The sequence below is a fragment of the Leptonychotes weddellii genome, chromosome 1 (genome assembly GCF_054177405.1).
Source record: "Leptonychotes weddellii isolate Sample4059 chromosome 1, ASM5417740v2, whole genome shotgun sequence".
NCBI classification, from domain to species: Eukaryota; Metazoa; Chordata; class Mammalia; order Carnivora; family Phocidae; genus Leptonychotes; species Leptonychotes weddellii.
The window spans coordinates 139,764,874-139,779,474 of NC_138369.1; the positions used below are offsets into that span (position 1 = coordinate 139,764,874).

Consider the following 14,601-nt stretch of genomic DNA (forward strand, 5'->3'; position numbering starts at 1 on the left):
AGAGCTGTGTGTGTGTGTGTGGAGGGGGGTGAGGGATAGTTAGATGGCAGGGAGTAATGCTTTAAGGCAGAATTTTAAAGACTCGATTGAAATAAATAAATGTTTCATGGAATTGAGAAATGTATTTAGGGCAACATAAAAATTCGGAGGACAGTTTTAAACACAAAGTAGAAATAGCATATTATTGTGGGAAGAGCTCAGAACTGGGAGTTAGAACTAGAATCTAGTCCTGATTTTACCCTTTCCTAGCTGTGGGTTTAGATAAGTCACTTAACCTCTCTGGGCATCAGTTTGCTCATCTGTAAAAATGAGGTGAGTGGATTCAACTTCCAAAGTTCCTTTCATTCTTAAAATTCATGATTCTAGGGAAAAAAAAAATCCTGAAACATGTTTCACATAGCTTCTAGTCTGCCACTCAAAAACATACAACAGAAACTGCCATGTTAGGACTTTTGAGTTGATTTTTCAGTGTTTCTCTCAATACCTGGACTTCAGGTCTCACCACAATCCCCAGCTCTTGCCCATTACCATCCTCCTCTGGATTTCTGGGGCTCCAGCAAGGTTGGTGTGGGACAATCCAGAGCCAAGGAGGAAGAGATGCATATATATTTCAGTTACCATCTCTTCTCAGACTTAACTTATTCTCATCAAAGCCCTAGTAACTGCATTTTGAAATGTTCTGAATGTCTGGTTGCTGAGGTCAAGTCACATTATAAGAGGTGGAAACAGAAAACAACGTGAGGGAATAGATTTGCAGTTCCACTAGCATGCATATCATTCATTAACACTTGCACAGAGTTGGACCTTAGGATTTCAGTTTCACAGAATTCAGTTCTCCAAAGGGTCTAATTAGCCTCCCAGGAAAACCAGCTCTAGAATTCAAGTACACTACCACCAGGTGACAGTGACAGGTCAAAGACACAGAGACCAATCAGTAAATATGAGGCTTCTCCGAAGTTCAAACTGCACTCTGTTCAAGTAACGTGCTGCCACCTCCTTCAAATGTGTCACCATGAATTCTCATATTGTTTAATATCATAAATAGATTTAAGTATTAAGATAATTAAATGTAAGCACCATATTTAGAAATTGCTTAGACGTACTGGTTCTCAACTCTGGCTACACATTAGAATCACCTGGGAAACTTAAAAAATATATATATTCTAATGCTCAAACCTCCCTCCTAGAAACTCTCACTTAATTGATCAGGGTAGAAAACTTTTTCTGCCTTTTTTTTTTTTTCCCCAGAGGTGGGAGTGAGGGGTTTTTTGCTCTTGAACTTATCATGTCACTTTTTTTTTTTTTTTTTAAAGATTTTATTTATTTATTTGAGAGAGAATGAGAGAGAGTACATGAGAGGGAGGAGGGTCAGAGGGAGAAGCAGACTCCCTGCCGAGCAGGGAGCCCGATGCGGGACTCGATCCTGGGACTCCAGGATCACGACCTGAGCCGAAGGCAGTCGCTTAACCAACTGAGCCACCCAGGCGCCCTCATGTCACTTTTTTCTACACCAAAATTAATGGAGGGACTTGGTAAAAATGCTGTGATTACTTCTCCATCTTTCTAGCTATTCATTCATCCATCTGTCCATCCATCTGTATGGGTATACATTGTCAAGAGCTGCAGAGAAGACCAAGATAAATATTTGATTCCTATTAGCAACTCCACTGGCTATAGACTTCTTTATAAACTGCTTTAGAAAATTTAAGGTGAGCTTTATAATAGAACAAGACATTCTGATCAGAAAAATAAGCTGCAAAAAAGTAATATATATTTTTAAATATAATAAAGATTTAAATATATTTAAATATTTATAATAAAAAATTAAATATATTTTAAAAATTTTAAATATAATAAAAAATATTCTGATTAAAAAAATTAATCTTTCTATTGAAGTGTGACAAACATATAGAAAAAAACACAAGTCATAAGTATATATCTGAATGAATTCACCAGGTAAACAACCATACACTTCCTCTTTCCTCTCCAAAGTTATCACTATCCTGACTCGTAACATTACAGAATAGTTTTGCCTATTTTTAAACTTTGTATAAATGGAATCGAACAGTTATGTATTCCTTTTGTCTGGCTTCCTTTGCTTAACATTGCGTTTGTGAGATTTATCCATGTTGCCAGGTACAGCAATAGTTTGTACCTTTTTATTGTTGTGTAGTATTCCATCGGATGAATAGGACAATTATATATTTAGGACTTGGATTTATAATAAGTAGGAGTGAAATCACATTGTCAGTCTTTTCAAATTATAGAAATTGGTAGGTATAGTGAAATCTCATTATAGTTTTAATTTGTGTTTCTGATAGCCAGTAAGATTGTGTTTGGGGGATCATTTTGGATACCTTTTTTGGTAAAGTGTCTGTCTGTTCAAATCTCTTGCCTATTTTTTTTCCCAATGGGCTTGCCTTATTTATGTTTTTAAAAAACAGGTATAAAAATACTACTCGTCATTTCAAATAATTGATTTGTGGTTTGGTTGATTTTGTCCATTGTTGATTTGTTCTCTATTTCATTGTTTTATGCTCTTATTTCATTACTTCCTTTCACTTTCTTTGAGTTTTACTTCCTAACTTCTTAAAATGGACACTTAACACATTGATTTTCAGCCAGTCTTCCTTTCTAACATATACATTTGAAACTATGCATTTTCCTCTAAGCATTGCTTAGTTGCATCCCAGAAGTTTGGATATGTCATATTTTCATTATCACTCGTTCAGAATATTTTCTAATTTTCATGGTTATTATTTTTTTGACTCATAAGTTATTTAGAAGTAGACTACTTAATTTCCAAACATTTGGGGGTTTTACAGACATAATTTTGTAGTTGATTTCTGTCTCAATTCCATATACAAGATTTCAATTCTTTTAAATTTATCAAGATATGCATTAGAACTTGGCAACCTTGGTAAATGTTGCATGTGCATTTGAAAAGTTTAAGCATTCTATCATTTTGAGATACAGTTTCCTAAGTACATTAGTTAGTTCAAGCTTGTTGATCATGTTCATCTGCTTTTTATATCTCAAAGAGCCAAATAGTAAATATTTTAGGCTTATAGGCCATAATGTCTCCATACCAACTACTCACCTTTGCCATTGTAGTGTGAAAGCCCCCAGAGACAATACGTAAATGAATGGGTAGGGCTGCGTTCTTATAAAACTCTAGTTACAAAACCCAGCGGCCAGTTTCTGGGCCATAGTTCACCAATGCCTGTTCTATCTAATTACTATATATATATATATATATATATATATATGTTTTGGTCTGTTTATTCTTTTAGCTATAGAGAAATCTCCACAGAGATTGTGAGTTAGTCCAATTCTTCTTTCACTCTGAAAATTTTGCTTTGTATATTACAAAGTGATATTACTAGGTGCATACAAATTTAGAACTTAAATTTGTTTTCCTGGTGAATGAGTCTTTTAGAAATATGAACTGTCCCTTTATCTCTAATAATGCTTCTTGCATTAAGGAATATCTTGTATAATATGATATATATACTACATCAACTTTCTTTTGGTTTACTATCCTTTTATTTACATTTATATATTCTTTTTTTTTTTTTTTTTTTTAAAGATTTTATTTATTTATTTGAGAGAGAGAGACAGAGAGAGAGAGAGCACATGAGAGGGGGGAGGGTCAGAGGGAGAAGCAGGCCCCTCGCCGAGCAGGGAGCCCGATGTGGAACTCGATCCCGGGACTCCAGGATCATGACCTGAGCCGAAGGCAGTCGCTTAACCGACTGAGCCACCCAGGCGCCCTATATATTCTTTTACTTAGGGTTGTACTCTATTAAGCAACACATACTTAGTTTCCTTTTTTTTTCTAAATCCCATTGACATTCTTAGTCTTTTTCTTGGCATATTTGAGTCTATTTATGTTTTATATATATATATATTTTTTTTTTATTCCATTGGGTAAATATAAACATTGACTCCCCTTCTGAGACTCTTCACTCTCTGTTCCAAAGCTCTAGTGAGAGGTCTAGGTCAAAATTATTTTCTCAGTTTTTGCTCCTGAGACCGCCTCATTTTTTCCTCAGAAAGCCTATTTGTTCCAGTGAAGCTGAGTCTGGACCTATGGGCACAGAGACTTGGGTACACAAACTTGTGCACATGCGGGGGCTAGTCTCTACCCTCAGCAGTACCTAGACTCATTGGTGCCAAGATTCTTGCCTATAAGAAGCCAGAGCCACAGAAGGGTGGGTGATAATGGGGACAGCAGCCAAGAGCTTACCTGTTTTTTCTTATTGATTTGTAGGAGTTCTTTATATATTCTGCTATGAACCCTTTATAGTTATATGTGCTGTCTTTTAGTCTATGGCTTGTCCTTTTGTTCTCTTACTGATACATTTTGATGAGTACAAATTCTAATTTTAATAAACCAATTTAATGATATTTTCTTTTAAAATTTACTTAAAACACTGAGAGAGGCAGAAGTGGTCTGAACCCTTGAGAAGCCTTGATCTTAGAAGAGAATGGGGCAGAAAGTCCCTGAACTGTCTGGCCTTATTAAGGAATGACCTTTCTGTTTAAATTTTCACACAGGTTTATGCAATATTTTACAAGAGTAACCTCTGGAAAAGAACAGATCTCTTGGAGACCATTCCCCCAACTGAATTTATTATATGTATGTTTAATACGAACAATTTGAGATGAGTTCAAAAACAACTGATTTTGTTTTAAAGGATGGTAGTGCGAGGAGAAGGAGGAAATAGTCATTAGTTGTTGCACAAAGGACAAAGCCATATGACACTATTTTCTACCTGTATACATTCTTAACTTGGAAGGAGAAACCTGGACTAGCAATAAGGACAAGAAAATAGGTTAAGGTCTTCCTCAGAAGAAAAATAAAACTTCCTTCAGGAGAGTGGTACTGACGCATAATACAAAAGTACCCAGTCACCAGGGCCTCTTGCTTGGACTACAGGCAGGCAGGGTCTGTGAGGTCTGTGAGGTCTGTGAGGACACAGACCCCTGAGAATAGACATGCCTCTGAGGCCAGGCACTGTTCCCCTCTGCACCAGTCCCTACTGCTTCCCTATTGCACAGATTACAGTCCTGCTGCCCAGCTGTGAGCAGGACTGTTCAGAAGGTGCTAAGACAATATGCCAAGTGGCTAATTTCCTTCTTGAGTGCTGACTTGGCAGAAGGGAGACTGGACTGAGCATGTGCAGACAAATGAATCGAGAAAGGCCACAAGATGTCCTGCTTACTGTAGCTGGAAGTGCGTGATCTTGGTAACCAGCAGTTTGTACTGGGCGCCCAGTGGAGCCATGGAGGTGACATCTACAATTACCAGTTGCTCCAGAGGTCCTGTTTCATTGGTTGCTTCTGAGGGACACAAGGTGCGGCTTACTTCCTGGTAGTTGTAACTCCTCTGGTATCTGTAGCAGTGGATGGAAAGAAAAACAAGCAAGAACAAAAGAGAGACTCGGTGAACAAGCAAGGAAAAAAAAAAAGCCAATCTTATTTCATTTCTCTCCAAATTTGTTTTCAAGTCCTTATGTTTTAAATTTCAGACTGGACCTATGATAGTGATTGAGTCTTGGGCATAGGTTTGTGTGATGTAATAACGGGGACTTGAGGACTCTTCAGTGCTGGCCAGTTCACTTTGATTTTGTCTATATTATGTTACACCATCTTCCTAATTCAATGAGGAAAAAAAAATACCAAATATTGAAGGGGAAATTGTGCTGTTAAAACAACCAGTTGATTTCATATTTCCACTTTTTAAGCTTTTGCTAAATGGAACATAAAAAAAAAAAAAAAAAGCCCCAGAGCCCAAGTTAAGGCTATGAGAGTTACTATTTCAATCCTCAAAATTACTCAGCCACTAAAAATGAGTTAATGCCATACTATGTACCTATGTCTGAATGCCTTCTGGTTTTTTTCTTAGTAGTGCAATAGTACCTTATACAGTTTCTCCTGCAAAAGTATAAACTACATGAGGGCAGGGATTTTGTTTTCCTCTCCCCCCACTGCTGTATCCCTAGTTTCTAGCATTTAGTAGTACTTAAATGCTATAGAATGAAGGATACACACTCTGCGGGCATTTTGAAGAATGGAGGTATTACTCATTTACACTGATTCTTGAACCTAGCCCTGTCCTCAGTGGATGATCCACTAACCAAGAGCTACAGAATATTCTGGATAGAATTAAAATGCTTAAAGTTCTTCCAGGTGCTACACATCTAGGTAGAGTGCTTATCTGAATTCAAAGAGTCAGGGTGCCAGGGTGGTTTAGCTGGTTGAGCATCTGACTCTTGATCTCAGCTCAGGTCTTGATTTCAGGGTTGTGAGTTCAAGCTCCACATTTGGCTCCATGCCCAGTGTACTTAAAAGACAAAAACAGAGGATGGAAACTGAACAGACTTGGACAGGTTGGGCTATGTGCTATGACCATTATTTGCACTTAGGATACATATGATGTCAACATTCCAAAAGTCTGATTTCTCCTTTTACTAGGGAAAACACCAATTAAGGTCTAGGTCATTGAAAGAAAACAAATGTAGCGAAGTTGTCCAGGAGAAGATCCACTTACAGTCCTTGGAAGAGCAGAGGAACCTGCCAGGACAGCACCCCTTTCTGCTGGCGAACCACGACGAGGACTGGGTAGTCGAGGTTCTCTGAGGAACTATTCACATACACCCGAACAGCATTCACCTGTGAGCCAGGGCAGAGAGAGAAGGTAAGGCAAATCACACATGCACCTACATGCACGCACACACACACACACACACACATCATAGCTGCCACCTGACGTGATCTTCAGTGAAACCAGATTCTGGAGGCTTCAAATGGCAGGCTGAGGAGTTCGAATTGGGCAGTCAATACAAGGTATTGAAAAAGAAAGATATTGATATCTCTTCTCATTTGAATATAAATGGTACAGATACAAATGTCTTCAAAAAAAAAAAAAACACAAAACACAAAACCTACAGGCTCCTCAATTTCTGACAGATTTTCATTTTGGTTTGGAAAATCATTCTGTGCTTCAAACCAAAGTGTTATTGTCATGTTTTATTAAAGCCTAGCAGATGGCCTGATGCTCCCCTAGCAACAGATACCATAGGGGCTGAGTATTCTTCTCTTTGTCCTGCTCCAAGGCATAAATCAGTCCCTGACACAAAATGCTTTTCTACATCAGCAGCTCCATGGCTCCTTCTGAATACACAGATCAACCCCAAGGATTTAACACTTTCAAGGCTGTTTTAAAGACAGAAAATTGAACTGTGGCCCTGGATCTAGATGGTTCTGGTGTTTTCCTTCATTTTGTATAATACCATAGACTACATGGAAAGAACAAAATAGAAAAAAGACATGTTAAGAAAGAAAAAGTAAAACCTGACCTTTCACGTGAGATTTCCCCTCCTGCTGTTTTAAAACCTTAGTATTCTCTTGAAAACTTCTTTATTAGGGGGAAGAAATGAAACAAGAAAATCTTGCAGTTAAACCCTGAAAGGTCTATACATGTTCAAAATGGAAACAGAGGAAACAGAACCACATGGATATCATATAATTACTATTTGGTTCTCTTATATCATTCTTCATTAAACCAGTTTGCTTTTTTTAATGTTGAAACAATCCAAGAGTAATTTATTAATTTGATAAGAAGCACTTGTTCATGAAGGGAACATTTTCTTGTGCCTAAACTCTACTACGCTGCAGCTGATAATTGCCAACACCCTACCTCTAGTGCAGACCTTTTCCCTAAGTTCTGGATGTTCCACTAGTACCTCAAATTCTACCTGTCAGAAATGGAATCTATCACTCTCTTCGCTCTTAACTTTAATTTCTTCTGAATTTCCTTGCTTATTGAAAGGCCTCACCAGGAAGCTATTTCATCTAATGAGAACTGTTAGATGAGAGTCATCCTTGATTCCTACTCCTTTAGCCTTCTCAGTCGATGGGTCATTCATTGAGTTCTACTGCTTCTATGTCCTTCATACTGTCTATATCCAGACCTTCCCCTCCACCCACAATGATGTCCTCACCATTCTCATAGTTCATCTCCTCATTGACAGGACCTGATCCAGTCTTCTTAACCCCAGGGCTATGTCCCCTCAGATGTCAATTTCATCTGGGCATTGTCCTATAGGGCAAGGCCTTCAGCAGCTCTGGGAATTTTCAGATTTACTCTAATACCTGGACTTGCAATTGGATCTTAAGTGGGGGGGTGGGCAGTCTTGTGGGACTGAGCCCTTAACCTATGAGATCTGATGCTAAAACCAGGTAGAACTGAACTGACTGCAGGACACCCAGCTGGTGTCACAGAATTACTTGATGTGTAGAAAACCCACACATCTGGTATCAGAAGTGTCGAGTGTGAGCAGAAGAAAATGGAAGTGAGTTTTTCCTACAGACAGCCACCAAGCATTTTTTTCATGTAGTCCAATTTATTATTTTTGTTCTTGGACACTTCTTCCATTGCTCTTTAAAATAGAGATATAGGGATGCCTTGGTGGCTCAGTCAGTTAAACGTCTGCCTTCAGCTGAGGTCATGATCCCAGGGTCCTGGGATTGAGTCCCGCATCGGGCTCCTCCTTGCCCAGTGAGGAACCTGCATCTGCCTCTGCCTGCCATTCCCTCTGCTTGTGCATGTGCTCTCTCTCTCTTTGACAAATAAATAAATAAAATCTTAAAAAAAAATAGAGATATAATTCACACACCACACAACTCACTCTTAAAGGGTACAATTCAGCAGTTTTTAATATATTCACAGAGATGTACAACTATCACCACATCTAATTCCAGAATATTTTCCTCACTCCAGAAAGAAGCCCTGTACCCATTAGCAGTCATTCCTCATTCCCTCCTTCCCTTAATCCCTGGTAACCAGTAATCTAATTTTGTCTCTGAATTGACCCATTCTGGACATTTCATACAAATGGAATAGTATATGCCCTTTTGTATTTGGCTTATTTCACTTAGCATGATGTTTTCAAGATTCTTCCAAGTTGTAGCATTTCTTTTTATTGCTGAACAATATTCCATTGTATGCACACACCACATTTGTTTATGTATTATTCAGTTTATGGACATTTTGGTTTTTGCCACTCTTTGGCTGTTACAAACAATGCTGCTATGAACATTTATATACAAGTTTTGGTGTGAATATGTTTTAAATTCTTTCGAGTGTATACCTAGGAGTAGAATTATTGCGGGACATGGTAACTCTATGTTTAGAGGAACTGCCAAAATGTTTTCTAAAGAGATTAATCTTTTTACATTCTAGCAATTTATATTACTGGTAATATATAGGGGTTTCAATTTCCCCACATCCTTGTCAACACTTGTTGATTATTACAGTTCTAGTTGGTGTGAAGTGGTATCTTGCTGTGAATCATACAGTATTTTAACTCTTTACCTGCCTGGCTCTTTTAGGGAGCTGTAAACTTCATCTTTGGTGTCCCTAGTGTTGACAAAACATGTTAGTTCGGAAGCAAGCTCACTTCTGCAGTTCATAATACAAACACTCACCAGCATTATGCAGCACGTGGTGTGAGAGCACCCTTGTAGTCTGGCTTAAATCTGCAGCAGTCAGAACTGAGGTAAAACCTAAGGAAAGCTGTGAACTAAGGCAAGCTTCCTCTTTAGCTCGTCCGCTCTCTTTTCTTTACCTAGGCTTGCAGCTTCCTTCTCCCTTCTTAAGTACTTAGTGCCAGAAGGGATTTCCCTCCATTTTGTTTCCCCACACTTAAAGAGAGTGATTCTCAAAGGTTAGTGTGCTTTTTGGCATTCAGATCCTCAAGCCCACCCCTAGCATTTCTGATTCAGCAGATCAAGGAGAGAACCTCAAAATACGCATGCTTACCAAGCATGCTGCAGGGTTCTGATGCACATGGATTGCAGCCTGTACTGTTCCAATGGAACCAGCTAGCAGATGACCCCATTTGTCAGCAACTTGCCAACTGCCCATTATTATGACGTGCACAACCATGACACCACCGAATGTCACGAGTATGTCTGGAAGCTGGTGTCTAATGGGGCAGAAACTGTGCTAGTAGGAAGGAGATCTGTAGGGAGCAGAACAGATATCACCCCACTCACTGCTCATTGCCGCACCTAATTTTATTCCTTGTCTGGCTCTTATAATCCATTTACTTTTGTATTATTTAATAATGGTCTTACTAATTACAATAAAAACAAACTCAGAGATACTGACATAATAAATTGCAGAAAAATATATTAAAGCAGGAGATAGAAACACTGGGTAGTTTTTTTGACACAAATGCATTGCCCCCAGGAAAGGATAAAGAGTCCTGTTCAAATATTGCTTTGCTTTTTCAGAGGCTAATGTGCAACTGAGAAAATTGGATTACATTTGCCGCAGTGAAGCAAGCCCTGTAAAGGCAAAACTCAATGAGGGACCGAGTATTGACCATGCATGATAAATTCGACACCTTGTAACAGACCGTTCTTAAGAGCCAAGATTTTCCCTCCTGTGGCTTCTTCCTGTTGTCCTGAACACTTTGTAGTCCCCCCGCCCTTGCCCATGGGGGGATATGTTCCAAGACTGCCAGTGGTTGCCTGAAACTGCAGATAATACCAAACCCTATATATACCATATTTTTTCCCACACATACATACCTATGATGAAGTTTAATTTATTCATTAGGCATAGTAAGGTATGAATAACGATACCTGATAATAAAATAGAACAATATAGTGTAATAAAAGTTCTTGAATGTGCTCTCTCTCTCTCTCTCAAAATATCGTACTGTACTCACCCTTCTTCTTGTGATGATGTGAGAGGCTAAAATGCCTATGTGATGAGATGAAGCAAGGTGACAGATGTAGGCATTGTGACGCAGTATTAGCCTACTATTGACCTTCCGACCATATGTCAGAAGGAGGATCATCTGCTTCTGGGCTGTGGTTGTCCATGGGTAACTGAAATTGTGGAAAGTGAAACCACGGATAAGGGATATATGACTGCTGTACATATATCTTATTTTCTTTCTGTGTTTTTTTTTTTTTTTTTTAAAGATTTTATTTATTTATTTGACAGAGAGAGACAGCGAGAGAGGGAACACAAGCACGGGGAGTGGGAGAGGGAGAAGCAGGCTCTCCGCAGAGCAGGGGAACCCGATGCGGGACTCGATCCCAGGACCCTGGGATCATGACCCGAGCCGAAGGCAGTCGCTTAACCGACTGAGCCACCCAGGCGCCCTCTTTCTGTGTTTTTTATAAGCAAGGAGTTGTGTTATAGATAAGAGAGAAGAATTATTTAAGTACTCCCATTTCTGATATTATATAGATCACAATTACGAAAGGTCTTAAAACTTCGAGACTCCCTTTTTAATCTGTTGGAATGTGTCAGTAGGGAAAAGTTCAAAATTATAAGTAATATAATTCTGTTGCATAAAGATGATGAAAACGAGTTTCATTTAAAATCTGGTTTCGTTTTGCTAAATTAATGAGGCTGTAGGCTCTATTAGTTGGAACATCAGATTATAAATCAGAGATTATTGGCTTCCATTATTAAGCACAGCACTGTTTTCCCATGTGATCTTGAAAAACTGAGTCTCCCTGTAAAATAGCTAAAATAGTATTTGCTTTTCCTAATATGTACAGTTTAATAACTGTGTTATGTTCACTAAGTGTATATCTTGGGCGTGTTCAGGTTATTTGGTCCTTCCTTCCTTCTCTCCCTCTTTCCACCCTTTCCCGCTACCCTTCCATGCTCCTTCCATCATGCATCAAAGATTCACTGAGTTAAGGGAGGTGCTGCGGGTACCCTAAAGGCAGCCCTGTCCTTGAGGAACTCACGATCTAGTCAGAGACAAATGATGTTATTACCAACAGCATAACGTGATGGTATTGTGGTAGGAACGTGAGCAAGTCCTGCGGGTACACAGAGGACAAAGTGGCTACCCGTGTGGGGGAGTCAAGCAAAACAGCACAGAAGCTGGTCAGTCATTTCCCAAATTATAGTTAAGATGGACTTGTCCACATAGGTCCTGTCATTGCCTCCCTGGTGCACATGACCTTGACTCATTAGAGAAACTTGTATCTGGAAAGGTGCTCAAGAAGGTCATCTAGTCCAAAGGTTCTATTTACAGACGAGGAGCCCAAGACGCAGAGGTGATGTGACTTCCCCAAGGATACTCAGCTATGGCAGAATCATGACTGGAAACCAAGCTTCTTGCAGCCCAGTTTGCACACAATGCTTGGTCAGATCGCGCTATCGCCACTATTTTGAATCCCTGACTCCCCTGAACACCACTATGGATATAGGCTTCTCCTACTACTTCACTGTGAAATCAAGAAACTATATAAACACCATGAATGAAGGAGAGAGACAAGCCATAGAATAGGATATGTTACTTGTACAAAAAAAACAGACGAAGTATCAATATCTTGAATATGTAAAGAGTCCTTAAAACTCATAGAAAAACACAACCCAATAGAAAAATAGGTAACTGCAGAGATGACGAATGACCAAAGAAAAGATGGGAAATGATGTTCAGCTCTTTACACTCATCAGAAAGGTAAAACCTCAAAAGTATGACAATACCACATTTGCAAGGATGCAGAGAAACAGGAACTCTTTCACATTGCTTATGAAAATGTTATTTAGTACAACCACTTCGGAGGGCAAGTTGGCAATCTCTACTAAAGCTGAAGATGAGTTCACATTCCATTCCAGCATTTCCAATAAGTTTATACACAAGAAGAACTCTCTTACATATGCACCGGGAATGATGAACAAGAATGAAAGGAATAAGCTACAATATGGACTGATACAGATCACTCTGAAGAAGACAAATTGAAAAAAAGAACAGGTTGCTGAAAGATACATACTGCATGATCTCATTTACATAAACTTTGTAAACAAGCAAACCAAAACTATCCATCTATCTATCATCCATCTGTAGTAAGATATACATACACAGAAGTGATAAACACCAAACTGAAGATAATTGTTTTCAAAAGCTTTGAAGGATCTGAGACTTTACCCCAGTTGCCACAGTTTCATTGATCCTGATGGAAGACAGACTTCTTGGGTTAGGGACAAAGGACTTTATTCCTCTTGTCACAGCAAGCGGCTTGAGCATCAGCATGTTTGCATCAGTTCCCCTTGCTGCCAAATACCATGAAGGTGATGTGAATGGGCCCAGATAGCTGCCTACATGCATTACAGTGGGTTGCAAGACAGAAGAGAAACCGTGAGCTTAGGGAACACATATCTTTTATAATGGGCAGTAAACCTGCCTTACTTTTGCTCCAGAGACGGATGCTGTCTCTATCATCTGAGGCTGTTTGCTATACAAATATTCTTAAAACGATAGTATTAGAAAAAAAATTCAGTCAGTGTCTTCCTATAAGATGTGCAGGAATCAAGAGACCCATGAAAAACTATCTCCCCAAAATGGTTACTTTGGGGGATGAAGGACATCCCAGGACAGTTCTAGATTCTAGCTACTTTAGGAAGAACTTTGTTCATTCAATAAGTATTTGGAGCACTGGGTGTTGTACGCAAACAATGAGTCATGGAACACTACATCAAAAACTAATGATGTAATAATGTATGGTGATTAACATAACATAAAAAAATAAAATTAAAAAAAATAGAAACAAGAGAAAAAAAAGAAAAAAATATTTGGCTCCCTATCCTGTGCCAGGCATTTTTTCTGGCACGGGAGATATATTACTAAGCTATGTGGACATAGTCTGTCCTCACTGAGATCACAGGTTTGCACATGATATACCAATTAAATAAGGAATTACGTTAACATTCAAGTTCCTGTGGCAATGCATGGCATAGGGTGGGGGCAAATAGGGAATTCTAATGGTCTTTTTGTTTCTTAAGCTGAGTAGTGGGTACATAGGGGTTTGTTACATTATTTTCTATACTTGTTTGTATATCTAAAATATTACATTATAATAATAGAAAGGAAGCCATGATGCACTGGCCTTTCTGTTTTGTCCATTTCTGAGTGACAACCCTCATTTTGTGTAGTCTTTTTGTTGTTCAGGGATGTGGCAAACACTTAGTTTCCAAAGCACTCTTATTGCTCTCCTGGTTTATTTTGCTATAGTCTATCCTTATTTTGGTGCTTGACCTGCTTACGCTAACTTCATTGATTACAATCTCACTCTCCGTCTCTCTCTCCTTCTCTCCCTCTCTCTCTCAGACAGCAGCAGAACTTTGCGTTGTCTTTGGTCTAATTAAGACGGCTCATATCCCCACTGCTCTACCCAGAAAAGAAATGTGGTCAGGGACCCAGATGAAGCTAGTACTGCACTGACTAGTAAGGTGCTAGCCTAGATTCTGCATTAGGTATATGAGTTTCCTAGGGCTGCCATAACAAAGTACCACAAACTGGGTGGCTTAAAACAACAGAAATGTATTCTCTCAGAGTTCTGGAGGCCAGAAGTCTGAAATCAAGATGTCAGCCAGGCCACACTTCCTCTGGAATTCTGGACAGAGTCCTTTCTTGCCTCTTCTTAGTTTTTGGTGGTAACCATCAATGCTTAGTACTCCTTGGCTTACAACCGCATCACTCCAATCTCTGCCTGTTGTCGCATTGTGTTCTCTCTGTGTGTCTCTGTTTCACATGCTGACCTCCTTTCTGTGCA

The 14,601-nt window shown here is 39.1% G+C and overlaps 1 protein-coding gene across 1 annotated transcript in view; it reads right to left on the reverse strand.

Annotated features, from left to right (window-relative positions):
- LOC102735791 (SID1 transmembrane family member 1) overlaps positions 1 to 14,601 on the reverse strand; it is a 48,373-nt gene that overhangs the window by 14,495 nt on the left and 19,277 nt on the right. The window contains exons 2-3 of the mRNA XM_081815537.1: positions 6,557 to 6,678; positions 5,229 to 5,399 (exon numbers count right to left, since the gene is read on the reverse strand). Coding sequence (XP_081671663.1) covers positions 5,229 to 5,399; positions 6,557 to 6,678 — 293 coding nt within the window. The remainder of the gene's footprint in view (positions 1 to 5,228; positions 5,400 to 6,556; positions 6,679 to 14,601) is intronic.